Below are 21,177 nucleotides of genomic sequence, written 5' to 3'. Positions count from 1 at the left end.
CCTATCATTCAAATCAAATGCAAATTCACACCACCAACAGGAAATGCAGAAACAGGAAAATAAATGACATTTGATAACATCAGAGAATAGGCCTACGCTCCTTCTACAAAAACATATGGCTTATAATAATAATAACAATAAGACGAAAACATTTATCCAGGGGAACGCGTTCAAGGTGATTGTGGAGTTTGGTAAATATCAATGTACCTCATGCGTAAATGCACATAAGGCTAGCCGGTAGTCCTATTTATAATACAGGCCTTATGAATGATTCAGAAACCCAAATCATTGGTTATTTGAAATTGAGTGATGACTTATGTTTTTAAGGTCTCTTTTTGGTGTGGCCCTATAAGCTTTTGCAAATGAAAATTTCTCAGTAAAGGATTGCGCATGCCGCTAATATCCCTCTCCAATACATTTAACATGACAAATATCATAGTCAACATTGCTATTTTATGATTTGAGCATTATATAGATATTTAGGCTATGCCTACATTTAGAGATGGAATCCCTAATTCCAAATCAATAATATAAATCATCCATCACATTAAATCATTAAATCAAAATCTGCTACCCAATCTGTAATGGCTATAATGACGTATGAGAATAACATGGATCTGAAAAATCACAACGTAGAAAAACATAATTTCTTACTGAATTATAGTTTTTAATCTTAACAAATGTTCATAGAAAACGGATATTTTTGTGTTCCACATTGGAATTGCCCTACTCTGATCACCACAAGAGGGTCAAAAAGTAGCACACCCCAAATATGGATGATATCACATACATTTTCCCAACAGAAAGGATTTTCCATAGGCTAGATATTGCTTTTGAGAAGTCTGAAATACCCAAACCCAAATGCAGCATCTCACTGCAGCCTAGAAATAGATAAGTAGCCTACCTAACCAAAACAATCAGGTAGGCGTAAAATTGGCATAATATTGATCCTACCCTGCAAGAAACTGAGCAAAAATAATAATCGACCAATCACATTGATTGCCGGTGTTGCATGCGTCTAAGTTTGCTGCTCCTTTAAGACTTTTTCCCCCACTTTTTTCTTTTTCCTCACACAACGGAGCTCTTTAAGCCCCGGCGCGACACAGAGCAGGCATTCATAGAAGGGCAGCGCGAGCGAGGGGGCTAGGGAGTGAGCGCGAGCGTCACTTTGGAAACTCGGGAACACACGGACTCTCGTGCTAAGCGGGCGACCTCATTTTTCATTACTGAAGTAAGGCGCTTAGCTTTTGAAATACTTTCCTGTCTCTGCTGTTCTCTCTCTCTCTCTCTTTCTTTCATTTGTCAAATAATCAAGCCATAAAGTTCATCTAAATTGTGCAGTTAGAAATGATGTATTACACCTGCATCTTTTCTAAATCATTGTTTTATTTAAATTATTAGACTATTATTATTAGGTTATTATCATTAGAACTATTACCATATTATTATTGTTACATTTAAAATGGATAATCCTGCTGTGTAAAGTGGGCATCGCCTGCTCTGTTATAGCAGGATATGAAATACATGTTTAATACGCATCCCAGCAATATATTATATATATATTTTTGCAAGTGTATGTTACAGACTATATAGGTTAATACAAATAGGCCTACTGACATACAATTTCAATTATGAACCAGCTTCAAAGTTATGTATTCCGTTTAGGTGTGCCTTGTCGTAAACGGTCCTTTCGAAGATACAATTATTTATAGACCAGTGAAAAATATAGTTTTAGATATAACGTCAGGAGATCGATCGAGTTCAAGTTGAAATCAACGAAACTTTTCCCATTAACAGCAAAATTTGACTCCTTAATTACATCTACTGACTATCCCAAAATTCATGACGCATGGGACTATTTTCAACGATATGAGGCATTTGACAAGTATTATGCCTATTTATTCGTGAGTATTTACAGGTTGACTAATATACTCATTCATTGAGAGAAAGTTAGTCAACAAGATCATCCATTTCATAATGCGTTAAAAGCTGGTCGTGTTCTTTTTTTATTTATTTTTATTTATTTCACCTTTATTTAACCAGGTAAGCAAGTTGAGAACAAGTTCTCGTCATCTCTGATCAGTGGTTCGTGCCAACAACCTGTTCAATGCATACAATATTCTAGACCTGCATCAGAACACAAACTCGAAGGCCAAATTCACGATAAAACTCAAATAGGTCATAGAATTGTCACGTTTTATTCAATTGTTTAGAGACAATTGTTTTGGAATTTTAAAAATCGCAGATTCAGATAGGCTATGCCACATTTCTGGATATGTTAACGTTTTTTATTTTATTATAATAAATGAACACGTTTACAACTAACTAAGGGAAAGAGACTACAGCATCAATCATGGGAAAATATTTTCGTAAATGAAGGGAAATGTATTGTTAGGTCAAGCGATAAGAAGGGCTTTGGAGTCCACTTCTTTCATGTAAATTAATGACGGTTGCTATAGAAAAAGTCTAACTGATGGAAAGTTAGACATCATAAACACACATTTAAGAGGAATGTTGAGAACAATCAATATACTGTAGGCTACATAATATATATATACAGTAGAGCCTATATTGACAATAAATTAGATACGAGTTTTCAATGTGGACGAGCAAAAATTGGCATTTAACTCCTGCTTTAATAATCACAGGACAGACAAACTGTGTGTCTTTCATAGTTCTGAACTAATCTGAAGGACAACCTGGTGAAAATAATTTCTTTGTAAAAACAATTGCTAATTGAAAGAAATGGTCAATATTGAATCACATAGGAACTCTGTTCTGGCTGCAACCAACTCGAATGGGCGAGCGCACCAAGACCGGAGTTGTCATCAATTATTGTCGCCTTATATGTCCATTACAAACCCGTTCTTAGCCTATACATACACTACATGACCAAAAGTATGTGGACACCCGCTCTTCGAACATCTAATTTCAAAACCATGGGCATTAATATGGAGTTGGTCCCCCCTTTGCTGCAATAACAGCCTCCATTCTTCCAGGAAGGCTTTCCACTAGATGTTTGAACATTGCTGCGGGGACTTGCTTCCATTCAGCCTGGCTCGCAGTCGTAGTTCCAATTCATCCCAAAGGTGTTCGATGGGGTTGAGGTCAGGGCTCTGTGCAGGTCAATCAATTTCTTCCACACTGATCTCGACAAACCATTTCTGTATGGACCTCGCTTTGTGCACAGGGGCATTGTCATGCTGAAACAGGAAAGGGACTTCCCCAAACTGTTGCCACAAAGTTGGAAGCATAGAATCGTCTAGAATGTCATTGTATGCTGTAGTGTTAAGATGTCCCTTCACTGTAAATAAGGAGCCCGAATCATGAAAAACAGCCCCAGACCATTATTCCTCATCCACCAAACTTTACAGTTGTCACTTTGCATTCGGGCATCTTCCAAACCCAGTCCATTGGGCTGCCAAATGGTGAAGCGTGATTCATCACTCCAGAGAACACCTTTCCACTGCTCCAGAGTCCAATGGCGGCGATCTTTACACCACTCCAGTCTATGCTTGGCATTGTGCATGGTGATCTTAGGCTTGTGTGTGGCTGCTCGGACATGGAAACCCATTTCATGAAGCTCCCAACAAACAGTCCTTGTGCTGACATTGCTTCATGAGGCAGTTTAGAACCCTGTAGTGAGTGTTGCAACTAAGGACAAACCATTTTTACCCGTTCTGAGAGCTTGTGTGGCCTACTACTACTTCACGAATGAGCCGTTGTTGCTCCTATATGATTCAATTTCACAATAACAGCACTTACAGTTGATCGAGCTGGCAGAGCAGACATTTGAGGAACTGACTTGTTGGAAAGGTGGCATCCGACGAAGGTGCCGCGTTGAAAGTCACTGAGATCTTCAGTAAGGCCATTCTACTGCCAGTGTTTGTCTATGGAGATTGCATGGCTGTTGTGCTCGATTGTATACACCTGTCAGCAACAGGTGTGGCTAAAATAGCGAATCCACTAAATTGATGGGGTGTCCTCATACTTTTGTATAAATAGTGTATAAAGCTTCAATATTTTATTCTAAGTAGCCTGTGTGAGTGTCCTCCTGTCATATGAAAAGTAGGCCCATAGCCTCTTATGCAGACGCGCAATTGGAGATCGTTTGTTGCGAGCGCAGTTACCCATACCGACATAGGCCTATTCAGATTAACATCCGTGCCAGAGACGTGTTAATAAGCTTCAACGAAACAGACATATGGTCCAACTATTCGAGAAAATACTAGTAGGCGCGCTATTGCTGGATGAGAGCCACGAAAGGCGACGTCTAACCTGCATTTTGGTATTAGTCAAAACCTTATTGACTAAAACGCACCGGTCAAATCTCTTTGCAAGATCACGGCGTTGCAATGCGATCCATTAGGCCTAATACGGCTGTAATTAAACACATTTGGGCCGTGGCAAAGGAAGCATCATCACCACACCCCATGCTCTTCTCCCTACTGACCAATGTAACAGTAACACTATCATGGGGGCAACAGCTATGTGCGTGGACAGGATAACAAATCGGCGTACAGAAAGGATTGGGGGGGTAATTGTGACCACCAGGTGCACAACAGGACGTGGTTGAGGTACAAGATGAGATGGCACAGTCCCGCCAATGCTCTGATAATTCACTACCAGTATGTCATTGGCATCCAAATGTTACAAAGGATCAATTGGGCACTAGAGAGACAAGCATTATGAATTTAACTTCTACAATATGACTGATTCAACGATTAAATCAATTCCAAAACACACAGCCTATAGTTTGTTATTACAGTTCACAAGTTCGCTTAATCAAAACCTCAAGGTCGTGTTGGCCTACACAGGCGGGCGTTTATTCTATGGACAAAACTACACATTTGACCCCAATAGGTCGCATACAGACACATAGCCTATACTTTTTTCAAACAGACAGTGTCCAATTCACACACGCGCATACACACGTACCCACGCGATTTATATTTCCAGCGCCAGCCCGTGTTTATCTAAGAGCTCCGAGGTATAAATCGAAGCCCTGTGCTGGTGCGGGCTCATATTATTCCAACACTTTCTCTGGGGAGCTTGCAATAAGTGCCAAACCTTAAACAGTAGCTTGTTAGCAGGATTCGAGGCCTGGGCTAGAATAACAGACCGTCTGCACTAACTGTATGGGCTTCAGATTCACTTCTATATCCTAATTCCGAATAATTGTTATTACATCCTTTATATGCTAATTAAATGAAAGTATTCTGAGCAAACAATGTACCACAAACCCAGAGGTGCCTTATTGCTATTATAAACTGGTTACAATGTAATTAGAGCAGTACAAATACATGTTTTGTCATACCTGTGGTGGTATATGGTCTGATATATCAAGGCTGTCAGCCAATCAGCATTCAGGGCTCGAACCACCCAGTTTAATAATATGTTCTATATTTCACTCACTAGGGTATTGTTTTCTAATACATACTCTACTTTATGTCCTTTGCAGTATTTAGATAAAGGACTACAATTTCAAAGACTGCAAGGGAGAAGACACTGTTCTACTGGAGCAAGAGGTGGGAATCAACAGGTAAACTGGGATCCACAATACGCGCTCAGCGTAAGATACCAGCAACACGGATGGAAAGAACTTTGATGAGGAATCCAAACAGAATTTTAGAACGTAGACTGAGAGTTGAGACTGACTGGGAGTTTATATAAAGGAGACCTCGAGTGACAGAAGCAATCCTTTCGTTTTAAACAGGCAGAGTTTATATTCCTGAGAAAGGGTGAACTTCTTCATTAGTTCAGACATAGGGATAGGCCTAGGATTAGTCGTTGAACACCCATAGGCCAAGAAACTACACTCTGTGCACGTTCTGTTACCCACCTGAGGGAGGAAGCTTTCTTGGAAGAGAGGAAAGATGTCGGGAGAGGAGCAGAGTTTATCTGAGTTAGAAATGAGTCCGGGGGTCTCGGACGACGGTCACTCCTTGTCACCGGGTCACTCCTCCAGTGCAGCAGGCGGAGGAGACTCCCCCCTGTCCGGTCCGCAGCCCCAGCTGCCAGGGATCGGCGACGACGCCCTATCCGATGTAGCTGGCGGGATTTCCATCAAGTCCGATGAAGACGACGATCGCTTTCCTATTGGTATCCGCGAGGCAGTGAGCCAGGTGCTGAACGGCTACGACTGGACTCTCGTGCCAATGCCTGTGCGTGTAAACTCCAGCAGCAAAAGCAAGCCGCACGTGAAAAGGCCTATGAACGCCTTCATGGTGTGGGCACAGGCCGCACGGAGAAAACTGGCAGACCAGTATCCCCACCTCCACAACGCGGAGCTCAGCAAAACCCTCGGGAAACTATGGAGGTAAGGGAAAGCGTTTATTACAGCGTCGGTCCGCTTTGGTAAACAACAATAAACATCCAGGGTTACACAAGTTCAAATGCGTTCTTAGTCACAACATTCTGGGTCAAAAGTTCAAAGGACACCTCATGCTACAGTAGACTTGAATTATGGACCCATAAAACATAAAAACAATTTAAAAAGTCATAGATTTGAGATTTTTCAAGGCAGGTTCCCTTCTTTACAACAATGAGTTTCTCAATCAAATTAGCTGAGATATGTTCAAATAATATTCTACCAGCTCAGAATAAAGCTTGTAAAAGCCCTACAACCTAATTAAAAATAATAGTAATTATGTTGATTATGTAGCCTACAGAAAACAAAAAACATGTAGTTCTGTGTTTTTTTGTATTCACATTATAGTGACTGGATATGCCCAATTTCATAACCCACTTAATTCATGGTGGTTTAGGAGGGAGATGGCTGCAGTGGGAATCACTGAGGTTTTTGTAATCCCCTCATCTATATATTTTAAAGCATAGACCATTATGTCAGATATACACTTTTTACAGCCCTGTCATTTGTAATTGAGAGTGCCATATTAAAGAACCTACTATGTAAAAACATATCCAAGATTTTACTGGTCAACGGGTTGAATGGTTAGTTCAGTCAGCCTTTAAAACACAGATAAAACACGGAGGACTGTTGCTAGGTCAGACAAGTGCGTGCTGATGGGAAGGCCCAGAGAGGCTAATTCATTAACCTTGTAAGGAGGCAACATTAATTAGATAAAGACTTGACCTTGAGCCTGCGCTTGATTGTATAATTGGCCAAGAAACATGCTGAACTGGGAGTCTCAAAGGTCAGTGTTTTCTCATGCCAGTCCCCCTGACTCCACCATCAGTAATATGGATTTATGTTACGTGCACAGGATGCATCTTTAGCCTGTGTCTTCATTTCATTACAGTCCAGCCGAAAATCCCCTGGTGTGGGCAGGGTTTCTGATGCAGCTGTGCAGATGGCGGATCCGATTTAGAACGAGATGAAAATCAAATGAATGTTTCAGAGGCAAAACTGACGGTAGAAATAATCTCCACAGTAGAAATATTGTCAATTGTTGTTTTCTAAAAATGTTTTAATGCTAATCAAGGAGAATAGCATAATTTCGTATGAGTGTGTTGCCATTACACCAGTTAGACATAAAAAAAAAAAAAGTAAAATACTAGAATACTTAGTAGATTGAATATAAAAGGTGATGTGTCCTAGTTGACACAGACCACCTGGTAAATAAAATGTCATTCTTCTTCTATTGGAGTTGGCCAGGGTTATTGACCTCTGGGATGTGGAGGTGTCAAAGGAACCAGCACTGTGTCACTGTTATCTTAACACACACATAACGGTCATCATGTTATCAAAATACATGCTGTTAAATGTTCTCAGACTACTGTAATTTCCTCATTCAAACAGAATGGCTTACTGCATTAGAGTTTGACACATGCATCAAATCAGCAGCACAAAACACCTCTACTTTTTAATTTTTTTTATTTTACCTTTATTTAACTAGGCAAGTCAGTTAAGAACAAATTCTTATTTTCAATGACGGCCTAGGAACAGTGGGTTAACTGCCTGTTCAGGGGCAGAACGACAGATTTGTATCTTGTCAGCTCGGGGGTTTGACCTTGCAACCTTCCGGTTACTAGTCCAACGCTCTAACCACTAGGCTAACCTGCAAACTTTAAGTTCCTCCTTACTGAAATTAAAATGTTCTATCATTGTTATTTCAAAAACGATTTTCTCCCTCATAGGCTCTTGAATGAGAGTGATAAGAAGCCTTTCATCGAGGAGGCGGAGAGGCTGAGGAAGCAGCACAAGAAGGACTACCCGGAGTACAAGTACCAGCCACGCCGCCGAAAGAATGGCAAACCCGGCTCCGGCTCTGAAGCTGACGGCCACTCTGAGGGTGAAGTCAGCCACAGCCAATCGCACTACAAGAGCCTCCACCTGGACGTGGCTGCCCACGTTAGGGGGGCGGGGTCTCCTCTGGCTGATGGACACCACCCACACACTGCAGGTATGCCACAGAGTCTGACCAGCCCTATCGATGCAGTTTGTCACACATCCCCATTCTAAATAATATACCACAAGCCAGGCTGACAATAACTCTGCTTTGTGTCTCCCCACAGGCCAGAGCCACAGCCCTCCTACACCACCCACCACCCCCAAGACGGAGCTCCAGTCTGGGAAGTCGGGCGATGGGAAGCGGGAGGGCGGTGGAGCAGGGGGCTCCCGTGGGGGAATGGGGGTAGGAGCGGAGGGTGGCTCTGGATCAGGGTCAGGCAAACCACACATTGATTTCGGAAACGTGGACATCGGTGAGATCAGCCACGAGGTGATGGCCAACATGGAGCCCTTTGATGTGAACGAGTTTGACCAGTACCTGCCCCCCAATGGGCACCCGGGGATTGGACAGAGTGCTGGGTCTGCGGCAGCAGCAGGGTCCTCTGCATCTCCCTATGCCTACGGTATCTCCTCTGCCCTGGCCGTGGCCAGTGGACACTCTGCAGCGTGGCTATCCAAGCAGCACCAGCAGCATCATGCCTCACCTCTGGGCTCCGACCCCTCCAAGGCCCAGATTAAGAGTGAGGCCGGCTCGGGGGGTCACTTTGCTGAAGCATCCTCAGGGGGTTCCCATGTCACCTACACTCCCCTCAGCCTGCCCCACTATAGCTCTGCTTTCCCCTCGCTGGCCTCCAGGGCCCAGTTTGCAGAGTATGCTGACCACCAGGCCTCGGGATCCTACTACGCCCACTCCAGCCAGGCCTCAGGGCTGTACTCTGCCTTCTCCTACATGGGGCCCACGCAGAGGCCCCTGTACACAGCCATCACTGACCCGTCCAGCATGCCACAGTCACACAGCCCCACGCACTGGGAGCAGCCGGTCTACACCACCCTGTCGCGGCCCTGACAAAGACCGGGAGCAGAGGGCTCTGGTGCAGATTTGGCCCCAACGGCAGACCCACAGAGCGGAGGAGACCTGGGTTGGAGGCAGTGGGGCGATGGAATCCCCTTCTGGTCTGGCCCAGATGCAGGAAGGCCTGTAGGGTCCAAGGAGGAATGGAAATCAGATGATTTTATGGGGTAACGTGTGGTGTATAACTTCAATGTTGAGTACTCGGAGGGTTGGATAAGAGAATAAATCAAATCCGTATTCAAATCTAGAGGCTTATCGTTGAAATGGTTTTATGATGTAAAGATGTCAACAGTACAGAGTGCCAGTGCTAGCCCATCCATCTACATCTCAGGCATGTTTAAAACAGATGAATTACATGATGTAACACAATATACAATATATAATCAATGACATATTCTGTGATTGGCCTAGAGGCATATTTCCTACAATTTCTTGTATCGACTGAACCGCATACGTAAAATGTATGCTCACATGACTGTAAGTCTCTTTGGATACATTTGTCTGCTAAATGACATACAGAATGCGCGTATAAGTTGCCTATGTTGTAATTGGAAGATACTGTAAAACTATAACAAAGGGCATACAGTCCAGAAAATATGTTTCTACAAATGTTTTATAAATTAAAATGACCAAAGTTTTGAAACCAAAACTTTAAAGAAAGAGAAAAATATTATTTAAGTTGTTTCCCTCTGTATGACACTGTATTACAGTACTACATTGATGTTGAATTAATTACAACACATTTTTTTCTGACCTGATTACAGCTCTTTGGTGACATACCCTCAACACTATATTGATTTATCAACCTCAATATTTTTTTCCCCATGGCACTGACTATTATGTTGATTCAGCATTGTCTCTTTAACACAGAAAATTTCAAAACTGAATAGCGAATAAGAAGACAATACTAAATAATGATTTGATATAATCATCTTCTATTAACCAAAATTGAGGTCATTAAGTATGTATCTTCAGTAGACATAATACATTATTTTCATTGTTATAATCGTTACTATTAATGTCATTATATTGCCAATGTTTTGCCATCACTACACTGAAAGTCTGCACCACTGCCCTCACATTTGTCTTCATTGTTTGACATTCAAAATGTGTCTATACACTGAGTGTACAAAACAGTAGGAACACCTGCTCTTTCCATGACATAGACTGACCAGGTGAAAGCAATGATCCCTTATTGATGTCACCTGTTAAATACACTTCAATCAGTGTAGATGAAGGGTAGGAGACAGGCTTAAGAAGGATTTTTAAGCCTTGAGACAATTGAGACATGGGCTGTGTACCATTCAGAGGGTGAATGGGCAAGAAAAAATATTAAAGTGCCTTTGAACGGGGTATGGTACTAGGTGCCAGGCGTCCTGGTTTGAATGTGTGAAGAACTGCAACGCTGCTGGGTTTTTCATGCTCAACAGTTTCAGTTTCCCGTGTGTATCATGAATGGTCCACCATCCAAAGGACATCCAGCCAACTTGACACAACTGCTGGAATCATTGGAGTCATCATGGGCCAGCATCCCTGTGGAATGCTTGACACCTTGTAGTCCATGCCCTGATGAATTGAGGCTGTTCTGAGGGCAAAAGGGGCTGCAACTTAATATTAGGAAGGTGTTCCTAATGTTTTGTACACTCAGTGTACCATATTCAGTGTAAAATGTTAGATTTGTAGATAGTTGTAACATTTTTGCTACCTGTTTATGGCTTTTCTGAAATGCCATCACAGAAACACAGTTGCCTGAGATTGAGTGATTAACAGCATGTGTGAATGAGTTCTCGAGTCTACAGAGGGTAAGATCTCAAACTGGCCTTTATGTCATGAAATACTAACCCCTTGTTTGCAACAGAATAGCAACAATCCAAAGGGTTATTTTCTAAAGAGAGGTACCAAGAGACAACCCCAAAATAACAGTACCTGTAGTTAAAGTTGGATGCCCCTTCATGTTGTAATGTGAAATAATACCTTGTATGTTTACTTTATTCTAATATATGTGATTTCAATGATATTATTTTAAATAATGGTAGTGCTTCCTTTTGGCCCAGAACTACTTTTGGGCCATTTTTGTACATTATGTCTTGAGTGTAAGAAGCACATGACATTTCATTTTAAATCCTACATCTTGCTTTAGGAATTGCTTGTTCTTATGAATATTACAATTATTATTTATATTTGCTGGTATGTTTTTCTGCGCTGTTAACAGGTTTTCTTCACTGTGTTGAAAACTTTTGACTGTTATTGTTGTTTTGGTGTTTTCTCAGTAAGTGTTTCTCAGTAAGTGTTGCCAGCAGAACAAAACAACCTGTAAATACTAGCGGAAACAAGACCTTAGCGACATGATGACTAATGAATTCCTCTCACACTAAATAAAACTGTATTCTTTCTGCTTTTGTAAAAGTCTGTCTCCACTAATGTTTTTATACCGGCTACCCTGAGAAAGGTAAGATGCCATTGGACAACAAACAGTGAATTCCAATATACCATAAATGCTACTTGCCAAAGTGAATTATTTAACAACAGCAGTTATGCACCGCTTGGAGTAACTCAATCATTGTTTCATACACTTAACAAAAGCAATTTCAGTGAATGGATCATGGCTAATTCAGTTAGGCTGAGTATGATTACAGAATATTGAAAACCATGGCAGCCCTCATCCATGAGCTCTAGGCACAGAACCCTTTTGCTGGATATTGCTGTTCTTTGCACAGGCTACACAGCACCATACAGACAACACTGAACCCCACTATGGTCCACTGCTCTGACCGGTCCCACTACACGCACTTCAGCAGTTTAAATCATGTGTGTGTATGCCTATGTCCATGCTTGTGTGTGATTGTGTGTTGTGGGTTAAGCCTGACTCTAATTCCCTCTATTTAATCGGCTGTGTGATACTTTGGTAAGACAAAGAGAGCCATTGAGAGGAAGCAGTGAGTGGAGGGAAACGGGGCAATGAGGGAGCCATACCCATAACTGCCTGGCCTGTAGCTCGCTGGGATACAAAGGGACTCTCATACTGGCTGCACAGTCTCTGCACCCCCACACTCCCCTGCCTGCTCAGGTTGGGACTGTAATGGGATTAAAACATTCCAAAACTGGAGAGAGAGAGAGAGAGATGTGGGCAAAATGCTTGTATGATGGAGGAAAAGAGGGAGGCTGCAGGATATTCAAATGTTGTCGTTTCGTGGAATGGGTATAAAAATGGACAGAAATCTCCAAACAGAGGTGAATGGGGGGACAAGAGAACACAGGAGGGTGTTAGGTAAGTGTAGGCCCAGGCCAGACATTATGCACGTACGCCATCACCAGAGTGCATCTACCCTAGCGATGCACCCTTTTCTGTGGTTGAGGAAATGGTCATGTGAAGATCTTGTTTCCCATATGCTGTGCCATCCTCAGGCAGGGAGTCTTCCAAATTCACTGAGACCCAAAAAGACAAGCAAAAAAAAAGATCCCGCCAATGCCATTCCCCATTGTGGACCTCTTAAATCACTAAATATAAGTTAATTAAATGTGGATGGTTGAACAAGGCTAAAATGAAATGGTTTCCTATCAAAAGCGTCACAGGCCAGAAACTGCACGGCCCTGGTTGACCAAGGCAAAGATCTATTTTCTTCCTGCTTGACCTGGGAATATCCCTCATCCTCTTTCCAACAGCTTTCTTTCTACTCATTTCGGCCTGTAGGAGAATGTCGGCCCACTGTAAGGACTAGAGTAAAACTAGACTGGGGTGTCATGGCCCCTTTACACCCAAATCTGCTAATTGGGCAAGGGTCCCTGTCCCAAACTTGGGTAGGGATCGTTACCTCAGTAACAAACCATTTCAACTAAAACAATGAACTGACTGTGCTTGTGTGTTTGAGTGTGTGCAGATAGAACAAGTAAGAGGGTGAGAGCCATGTCAGTATCTGTCCATCATTGGGAGGTATGGGTACAACTTTCACAATAATATAAAAGAGTTGTTTGACTGTGGAACTCAAACTGGAGAAAGAACACTGACTGTTGTGAAAACATGCGATTTGGGGTGTTGGGTTGGATAGGTGTTTTATCTGTACAACTCAGAAGATTTAGGTGCAAGAGCTTTGTACAGTACAGAGTAAAAGACAACTGATACAGTAAAACCCAGCGCAACACACAAGCCTTCAGTCTATAATTGTGTTTGGGTCATGTCAGTGTGACTCAGTACTTCAGCCAGCCTCCAAGAAAAACATATTATGTCATATTTCTGAGATATCAACACAGATCTCTTAGAAATCTCAGTTCTTTGGGAGGATTATTTAAAGACATTTTGCTCAGAGCATAGTTGAAATTGTTTCAGCAAGCTATTCACTCAAATTAATTTGTGAGTTGCACCATCTGTAGCAGATATTTAATTAGATGTTTTGCAATTAACACTGCATGAAAAAATTCCAAATACTTTTTTTGCTTTAAACCTTATAAAAACAGTCAGAGACCTGCATTGCAATAAGTCAATTGTGTTGGTAAGAAAAATACAAAAAGTACTTTCTTACAAAACAATTTAATCACAACAATAAAACAGAGCTCTTTCACAACAACTGCTCTTCCCCGTCATAAAACTATTCATTATCACAATTAAAAATGTTCCTAACACAATGTAAATGCAGACATGAGTTACAATTCTCCCTTATGAATAACAGCTGTAATTACAGCACATAGCTTTTAGAAGCCCTACTTTCACTTCATAGAGTGTACATGCTTCAATGCTTTCTAAATAAATGGAGATACAGTGGGAGGAGTCACAGGCCTAAAATGTAAAAAGTCTTATTAATTGAAGACTTCACTCTGCAGGTTGCCTGTAGAGCTGGTTGGCCCAGTGCAGGTGAGGTTATAGCAAAGGACCAGTATGTATGCAGGCATTTGTTCCAGCCAAGCAGTAACACACAAGATTTGACTAATCAATGAATCATAGTCTTAAATAGACCCCGACTAGTTAAATAAGGTGTGTTAATGCTTTCTGGAACAAAAGTTTGCACTCACACCAGCCTAGTGGGTTGCGAGGTGGTCTGGCCCTGCCTCTGCCAGTCCGGTTTGGTCTGGCTCAGTCTGTGATGATGAGCTCGTCACAGCCCCAATCTTCATAACTGCCATCAGGAAGGTACCGCCGGATGATGATGGGGATCTTCCTGCACCTGTAACGGTCACACACTCAATCATATACTGAAGAGTAACAGGCACTCTCCAAGTATCAAACTGTATAGACTCCTTCCATCATGAACTAGAAAAAAAACAAGATTAAGCATAGCTTACTTTAGCTCTTTCATGGCAATTTGCAGAGGGTCTGTCTCTCCCTCCAGCTCCACCATGACTGGGGCACACATCCTATATCACAGAGAAAGTTATGAATAGTGACAACATGACAGACTATACATTCCTCCACATACTCAGCAGATTACCGGTCACCACCTAAACCTGCAGTTGACACCCGAGGTAGAGAATATGGCAAGAGCACAAGGTGAGTGGTACCTGTAGTAGTGGCAAAATTAAACATCTGTTGTAATATGCTGGGAACATGGCATCCACGTGGGAGGAGATTTATCTTCCGTGTCCACTGCTGTCATTTTGTCCCTTTGTTGTACATCTTGTCAGCCATGCTGTAGGCACCAAGCTCCTTCAAAGTTGTGATTCACGTTGGTTTTGGAAAGTTTTGTTGTAATTCTGTACCAAAACAGCTAGCTTTATGTTCGTATTTGATCATTTAGAACACAGTCAGTTGTCATGTGTATTACGGTAGTTTTTTTTAGCTAGTTGAGTCCTAGTTTCTCTGTTTCAATATTGATATTCACCTTTAGACAAATGACTGTCTTGAGTAAAGGCAAGACATGGGTGGAATCATACATATGCATTACAGCCATGTAAGAGTTAAAGGTCATCTCCATATCGTATTTTAATTCACTTCCAAAATGTTCATTTGAGAAACCCATAGATGGTTACTAGCTCTCAGCTGAGAGGCTTGACACGGGCTCTTTTTAATAGACCGTATTCACAGGGAGTCAAGGGCAGAAAGACATTTCTAGAAAGAAGCAGAGGTTTCACTTTCCTAGCATATTGCAACACTGCTGAGGTGTACTCACGCTATCTGCAGGGCGCGTGTCCCCAGCACCCTGGCCCTTTCATATTTGGTCATGTATTGGGTTGTGATCCTCTTCTGGTTGGCCTGTGACCCCTCCCCTGCAGGCAGGATCTTCACATTCTCTTGGTCCTCCTAGTAACAGGTCAGGACAACAAGAAACAGACAGAGAGAGCAGAGGAAGAGATTGGGAGAATTTTTATAAATTGAGTTTGAATTTATGAAATTGTTGAACATTGAATAGGTGACAGACAGTAATGGATTGACTGTAGTGAAATAAAAAACATCAGATGAATATGACAGATCACAAGAGATTACTAAAAACACTTTAAATCTGTCCAGATACAATGACACTTACTATTAACTTTAAGAGTTAATACCTTGCTAACTAGGAAGAACAAATAGGTAGAAAACTCACATCTTCAACGTTTTCCAGGTCATCTAATCCCTCATCCTCTTCAGCGTCATCAAAGTCTCCATCATCAAAACTGCAGAGGTAATAAGAGGAGTAAAGAATAATACACGAAAACGTGGAGAGTTGAGGCAACGTGAGCGAATTTAACCAGATAGATTGGTTAACATGATTCATGTTCTCGCTGGGAGAAAAACGAAAAGGTCACCACGTTAACATAAAATCAGAGAACATGGAAGGTCCCTACGTTGAGTCTAAAAAGACATGCGACATACATCGTTGTACTTATAAAAAAATAAATTTAAAAAAAATGTAGATAACAATATTCTATATACTTACTCTCCTTCGTTATCGGACATGTTCCCTTTATTTTTTAAACGAGTGTTTTTATAGCGAATTTCAAGACGCTGTTGTTAACATCTAGACATAAACCGTTTAACCAACTTCCGGTCGCGTAGTGCGTCGACTTAATTGGTAGACTATCAACTGCACCATATTATATAGTTCCGCAGAGCGGCTTAACACATGAACGAGATATGTAAAAAAAAAAATATATATATATATAGTTAAAAATATATATTTAGGTTTATTTTTCCAAATGTATTATACTAACTAAACGTGTATTTGTTTTTAGAAAGTATAATGTAGTTTTGAGCATGATAAAATACCTATCATCAAGAAGTGGTTAATGCCCACATTGGGAGACATAAATAACAAAGATCTGAATACAGTGTGAATCTCAATCTCACAAAGATCTTGCCCAATAAATCAGACAGTACAGGCAATGGAAAGCATCGCCACAATCTGGAGTAGCAAAGACTTTTTTCTTGAAATATACATTAGGCAGGTGTAGGAGGTACATTTAAAAAAAACACACACATTAAAATGACATTTAAAACATTATCAAAAGATTCTGATCATACAAATGCATTCTGTTCATACAAAGTACAATGTTTTATTAAATATAATTTACCAAAGTTGAACTGCAAAAATAAATCCCATTAGTGAATGATTCTATGCTGCAACTCATCATAGGCTGACTACGGCTTTACGGAATGCAGGAGCAATCACATCTTGTGCAAAAAGTGCAGTGTAATGGGGAGGTACAATTGTTTCCTATGGACAGAAAAGAGCAGAGGCTCCGAGCTGTCCGATCAGGTCCATTGTCTACTTGATCTGGCTACTTCAGCTAGATTAGATACACCAAGGGAACTAGCAGCCTCAGCCAAGTAAGATGAACTTGTGGTTTTAGCTTCAGTCAAATTAGGCAAACCAAGTGAACTAGCTGCTTTGGACAAGTTTATCTTGGCCAGGTCGCAGTTGCAAATGAGAACTTGTTCTCAACTAGCCTACCTGGTTAAATAAAGGTGAAAAAAAAATAAGAAAATGTTAGCTATCACACCAACATCAGCTGACTCAGATATATCAATTGAACAAGGTTCTTCTGCTAAATTAGATACAGGAAGTGAGCATCCTGCTTCAGCTAAACTTTCTACATTTGGTGCATTAGCAATTTCAGGGAAATTTACTGCGTCATCCGCTCCAGCAATACTAGACTTGTCAACTTCTCTGGATGTGTCCTCTAAATGAGCTTGGCAATGTGAGCTGGCTGCTTCAGCTAACTGACTGGTACCACACCATGTCTGGCTGGTTACCATTGAGGGCTGTGCTTGGCCTTCAGCACCACTCATTGTGTTCTCTTCCCCAGTGTAATCATCATCAGCCTCCTCATCCTCAAACTCCCCAAAGGGGTTGGGAGGGGGTTCTCTCGCTCTGTACCAACTGCCTCTGAGGGAGGGTATATAGAGCCTGAGCGTGGGGCTTGGGCATACTATGGGGCGGGGCAGGGGGAAGCTTTGGCCAGGGCCCTGGCAGGACAAGCTCCAGCCACGGTGGGTCTTTGGGTTTACAGGGCCCACTGGGTTGGCCAAACCTGATGTCAAAAGTTAAAGAAATAAATAGCCATTAATTGGACAATTCTACTCAAAGTTACATAATGTGTTATGTCTGATACATAATGTGTTATGTCAAACTTACCTCAGAGAAGGATTGGGTAAAGTTTTATTATCAACTGTGTAACCTGCAGAGAGAGGGAGATGGACAGAGAAACATTTAGTGGATATGTTTGAAATGAGGAGAAGATGGGGAGACTACACAGAATTGAGTGTACTGAAATATTTTGATAACAATGACATACTCTTCATACAGTCGTAAAGTGAGGTCAGAATTGAGAAGCTGGAGTGGGTGGCTTTGTCTTACTCACCAGAAACAAGGGGGCTGTCCATGGCTTTAGGTGGACGGGTTCTGGGTGCAGGACGAGGAGGGGTAGAGTCTAACACTCGTCTGGGTGCAGGAACTGGCCGTCCAGGGCTTGCAGAAGCCGAACCGCTGTCTGGTGTTACAGTGACAGTTTCTGTTGTCTGAATGGGCCGTGTCCCTGCTTCTTCAAGCTTTCCCTCTTCTACAGTGGACTTTGGAGGACAGGGTGGCCTTGGCTTCTTAAGTGTGTCATGCCTTGTCTTTCTCTCACCTCCCTCTGTCTCTGTCTCTCCTCTTCCAGAAATAACTGTCTCACCTGAGTCTGTTTTTCTAATAAAATCAGAGAGATCAGGGTTGTCTGTAAATCCACCCTGAGATAGTGTCACCTCCTGCTCATCTAATTTGGGCAGATTCTCTAATGATCCAGTTTGTTTACTGTAGTCGGGGTGGGCATTTTGACTGGCTGTCAAGTGGTGGGTGCAGACCAAGGAGCCAACTTCACTCCCCTCTTTGTAAGACCCTGGTAAGAGAGTGCTGCTGCACACACTGCATCTGAAAGAAACACAGGATGACATGAGAGACAAATCACAGATTATATTTCACTGTCTGCAGATAAGGATAAGCTAGCGTTGCAGTGGTGTTACCTGAAGCAGCTGCGGTGGTAGAGTTTCCCCTCAGTGAGATGTCTCTGCACCAGGTGGACGTGCTTCATGCAGGAGGCACAAACGCTGCATGGCCTGCCACTGTTGGATCGCTCCTCTGTCCTTGACTGTTGAGCAGGGGAGGTCAGCCAATGGCGACAGTAAAGAGGAAGAAATGTGAGAATTTGGGATGAAAGAGGAAATTGAGATAAATAACTTTGAATTGAGATTAAGTAATAAAAAAATTATACAAAATTCAAATAAAAATGGCTTCATAACAACTTTATTACATTACCTTGGCGGGCTGCAAACCTCCAAGAGAGTCAGGTTGTGTCTGGGAGTGACTGGAGCATCTGCGACATATGGCGTCTTCAAACTGGCTGGACCGGCTGCTTAGTAAAAATGAACACTTTGAATACACACACATTTGACAAACACAGGTGGAACCAACCATGTGCTGTTTTCCCAATTTGACTATGACACCATTTAGCCACACACCATGAGACTTCTTGTTGAAGCAGTGGTGGTAATGGGAGAGGTAAGTGATGGCACTTAGCCGGTCTGGCACCTCTGTGGACACCATGTCCTTAGCATCCAGCAATGCAGGGATGCCCAGCTTTGACTGTGCGACCTCAAATGCCTGGTAGGAGACAGGGATCAATAATGAAAAATGCCAGACAGTTAGGACAATATAAACAGATGTAGTGCAATGTATGAACATAAACGTGCATTGAGACAGTTATGCATGCATGCATGTAAAACATAATTATGTAAAACTCACCAGATGGTTGTTTTCATAAACATTATCTTTGGAGAGGGAGTTGAAGTCTCTGGAGCAAAATCAGAATAGTACTATGTGATACAAATGATGGGCCATCACAGACCCCTTAATAATAATTTGACCAACAACATTGGGATGTAATGAAGAGGGGATTGGGTATTTTATTAGGATCCCCATTAGCTGCTGCTATCTTCCTGGGGTCCACACAAAACATTAAATATTATACAATACAGAACATTAATAGACAAGAACAGCTCAAGGACAGAACTACATAAATGTATAAAGTCACACACAGCCTACATAACAATACATACACAATATCTAAGTCAAATAGAGGAGAGGCGTTGTGTCGTGAGGTGTTGCTTTATCTGTTGTTGTTTTTTAAAAACAGGTTTGCTGTTCACTTGAACAATCTGTGATGGAAGGGAGTTCCATGCAATCGTGGCACTATATAATACTGTACATATTCTTGAATTTGTTATGGATTTGGGGACTGTGAAAAGACCCCTGGTGGCATGTCTGGTGGGGTAAGTGTGTGTGTAAGTCAACTATGTAAACAATTTGTAATTTTCAACACAATGCTTCTTATGAATACAAGAAAGTGTCTCTCCTCTTCTTTTAGCCAAGAGAGACTGCCAGTCTACAGTTTAGAGCAAAATGTGCTGCTCTGTTCTGGGCCAGCTGCAGTTCTTCTAGGTCCTTCTTTGCAGAACCTGACCATATGACTGGGCAATAATCAAGATAAGATAAAACTAGAGCCTGCAGGACTTGCTATGTGGAACATCTCTTTATTGCGGACAGACCTCTCCTCACCTTCGCAACCATTGAATCAATATGTTTTGACCATGACAGTTTACAATCCAAGGTAACTCCACGTAATTCAGTCCCTTCAACTTGCTCAACAACCACATTATTCATTATCAGATTCAGCTAAGGTCTATAATTTATGGAGTGATTTGTACCAGATACAATGCTCTTAGTTTTAGAGATGTTCCGGACTAGTTTATTACTGGCCAACCACTCTAAAACTGACTGCAAATCTCTGTTCAGGGTTCCAGTGATTTCACTAGCTGCGGTTGCTGACGCATGAAGGGTTCAATTATCCGTGTACATAGACACACAGGCTTTGTTTAATGCCAGTGACAGATCATTAGTAAAAATAGAAAAAAGTACAGGGCCAAGAGAGCTGCCCTGCGGCACACCACACTTTACATGTTTAACATTAGAGACATTTCCATTAAAGAATGGAGGGGGAGAGGAAAAGATAGAGAGGAAGATTAAGAAGAGTTAACTTGGAGCTTAGGCCATGCTGTGGTTCCATGTATCAGGGCAGACAAATCCACTGTGACAGGATTCAGGTCCCTGCTACAGCTACAGATTAGAGTTTGCCAGCCGCTCTGGATCAGCCTAAGGACAGGCAGGAACTGAGTCCGACTGTACGTCCGTCCTATAGGCCTACTATCAACAATGTACTCACATACAACATACTGACTGGGGCAGAGCTACAGAGGTAGGATTATGTGGGAGACTGGGTGCCAGTGATGGCCCACCGTAGTGGAGAGGATGGGGAAGCTCACAAGAGAGTTCACATTCCTATTCTAATTTATTTTATATACTTACATCAAATCAGGTCGGTGTTTGTGGATAATAGTACAAAACGCCAATCCATCTCTGAATGAAGAAGACATGTTCCTTATCTCCACATTGGGGTAATTTTCGCATTT

General features: G+C 41.9%; 3 protein-coding genes across 3 annotated transcripts; 1 reads left to right on the top strand and 2 right to left on the bottom strand.

Moving 5' to 3' along the window:
- The first annotated feature begins 1,094 nt into the window (after positions 1-1,094).
- LOC115110510 (transcription factor Sox-10-like) lies at positions 1,095-11,672 on the top strand. Its single transcript, XM_029636231.2, has 4 exons — positions 1,095-1,231; positions 5,462-6,319; positions 8,101-8,366; positions 8,479-11,672. The coding sequence occupies exons 2-4, from the start codon at positions 5,877-5,879 to the stop codon at positions 9,258-9,260; spliced, it is 1,491 nt and encodes a 496-aa protein (XP_029492091.1). The 5' UTR covers positions 1,095-1,231; positions 5,462-5,876; the 3' UTR covers positions 9,261-11,672.
- A 1,955-nt stretch (positions 11,673-13,627) lies between these two features.
- LOC115110513 (DNA-directed RNA polymerases I, II, and III subunit RPABC2) lies at positions 13,628-16,230 on the bottom strand. Its single transcript, XM_029636235.2, has 5 exons — positions 16,112-16,230; positions 15,779-15,848; positions 15,365-15,495; positions 14,541-14,612; positions 13,628-14,422 (listed from the first exon to the last, which is right to left on the bottom strand). The coding sequence occupies exons 1-5, from the start codon at positions 16,129-16,131 to the stop codon at positions 14,332-14,334; spliced, it is 384 nt and encodes a 127-aa protein (XP_029492095.1). The 5' UTR covers positions 16,132-16,230; the 3' UTR covers positions 13,628-14,331.
- A 111-nt stretch (positions 16,231-16,341) lies between these two features.
- LOC115110512 (MICAL-like protein 1) lies at positions 16,342-20,278 on the bottom strand. The gene is made up of 7 exons (XM_065010931.1): positions 20,267-20,278; positions 19,169-19,312; positions 18,968-19,081; positions 18,676-18,800; positions 18,036-18,583; positions 17,810-17,852; positions 16,342-17,705 (listed from the first exon to the last, which is right to left on the bottom strand). Exons 1-7 carry the CDS (start codon positions 20,276-20,278, stop codon positions 17,507-17,509), a joined length of 1,185 nt encoding a protein of 394 aa, XP_064867003.1. The 3' UTR covers positions 16,342-17,506.
- Between the last annotated feature and the right edge of the window lie 899 nt (positions 20,279-21,177).

This window comes from Oncorhynchus nerka, linkage group LG26 (assembly GCF_034236695.1).
Source record: "Oncorhynchus nerka isolate Pitt River linkage group LG26, Oner_Uvic_2.0, whole genome shotgun sequence".
NCBI lineage: Eukaryota > Metazoa > Chordata > Actinopteri > Salmoniformes > Salmonidae > Oncorhynchus > Oncorhynchus nerka.
Note: the sequence above shows the minus strand (reverse complement) of the source record. Positions and strands in the feature narration are given on the sequence as shown.

Bases quoted from the DNA above. Each gene is read 5' to 3' on its own strand.
- LOC115110512 (XM_065010931.1), bottom strand. The intron at 19,082-19,168 runs GTGTGGCTAAAT...GTGTATTCAAAG, and splicing joins TCAACAAGAAGTCTCATGGT to TGTTCATTTTTACTAAGCAG. The intron at 17,706-17,809 runs GTAAGTTTGACA...TTTTGACATCAG, and splicing joins TTACCCAATCCTTCTCTGAG to GTTTGGCCAACCCAGTGGGC.
- LOC115110513 (XM_029636235.2), bottom strand. From the start codon at position 16,131: ATGTCCGATAACGAAGGAGA. The intron at 15,849-16,111 runs GTAAGTATATAG...TTACCTCTGCAG, and splicing joins ATGTCCGATAACGAAGGAGA to TTTTGATGATGGAGACTTTG. The intron at 14,613-15,364 runs GTGAGTACACCT...TCTGTGATATAG, and splicing joins ACACGCGCCCTGCAGATAGC to GATGTGTGCCCCAGTCATGG.
- LOC115110510 (XM_029636231.2), top strand. From the start codon at position 5,877: ATGTCGGGAGAGGAGCAGAGTTTATCTGAGTTAGAAATGAGTCCGGGG. The intron at 6,320-8,100 runs GTAAGGGAAAGC...TCTCCCTCATAG, and splicing joins ACCCTCGGGAAACTATGGAG to GCTCTTGAATGAGAGTGATA. The intron at 8,367-8,478 runs GTATGCCACAGA...GTCTCCCCACAG, and splicing joins ACACCACCCACACACTGCAG to GCCAGAGCCACAGCCCTCCT.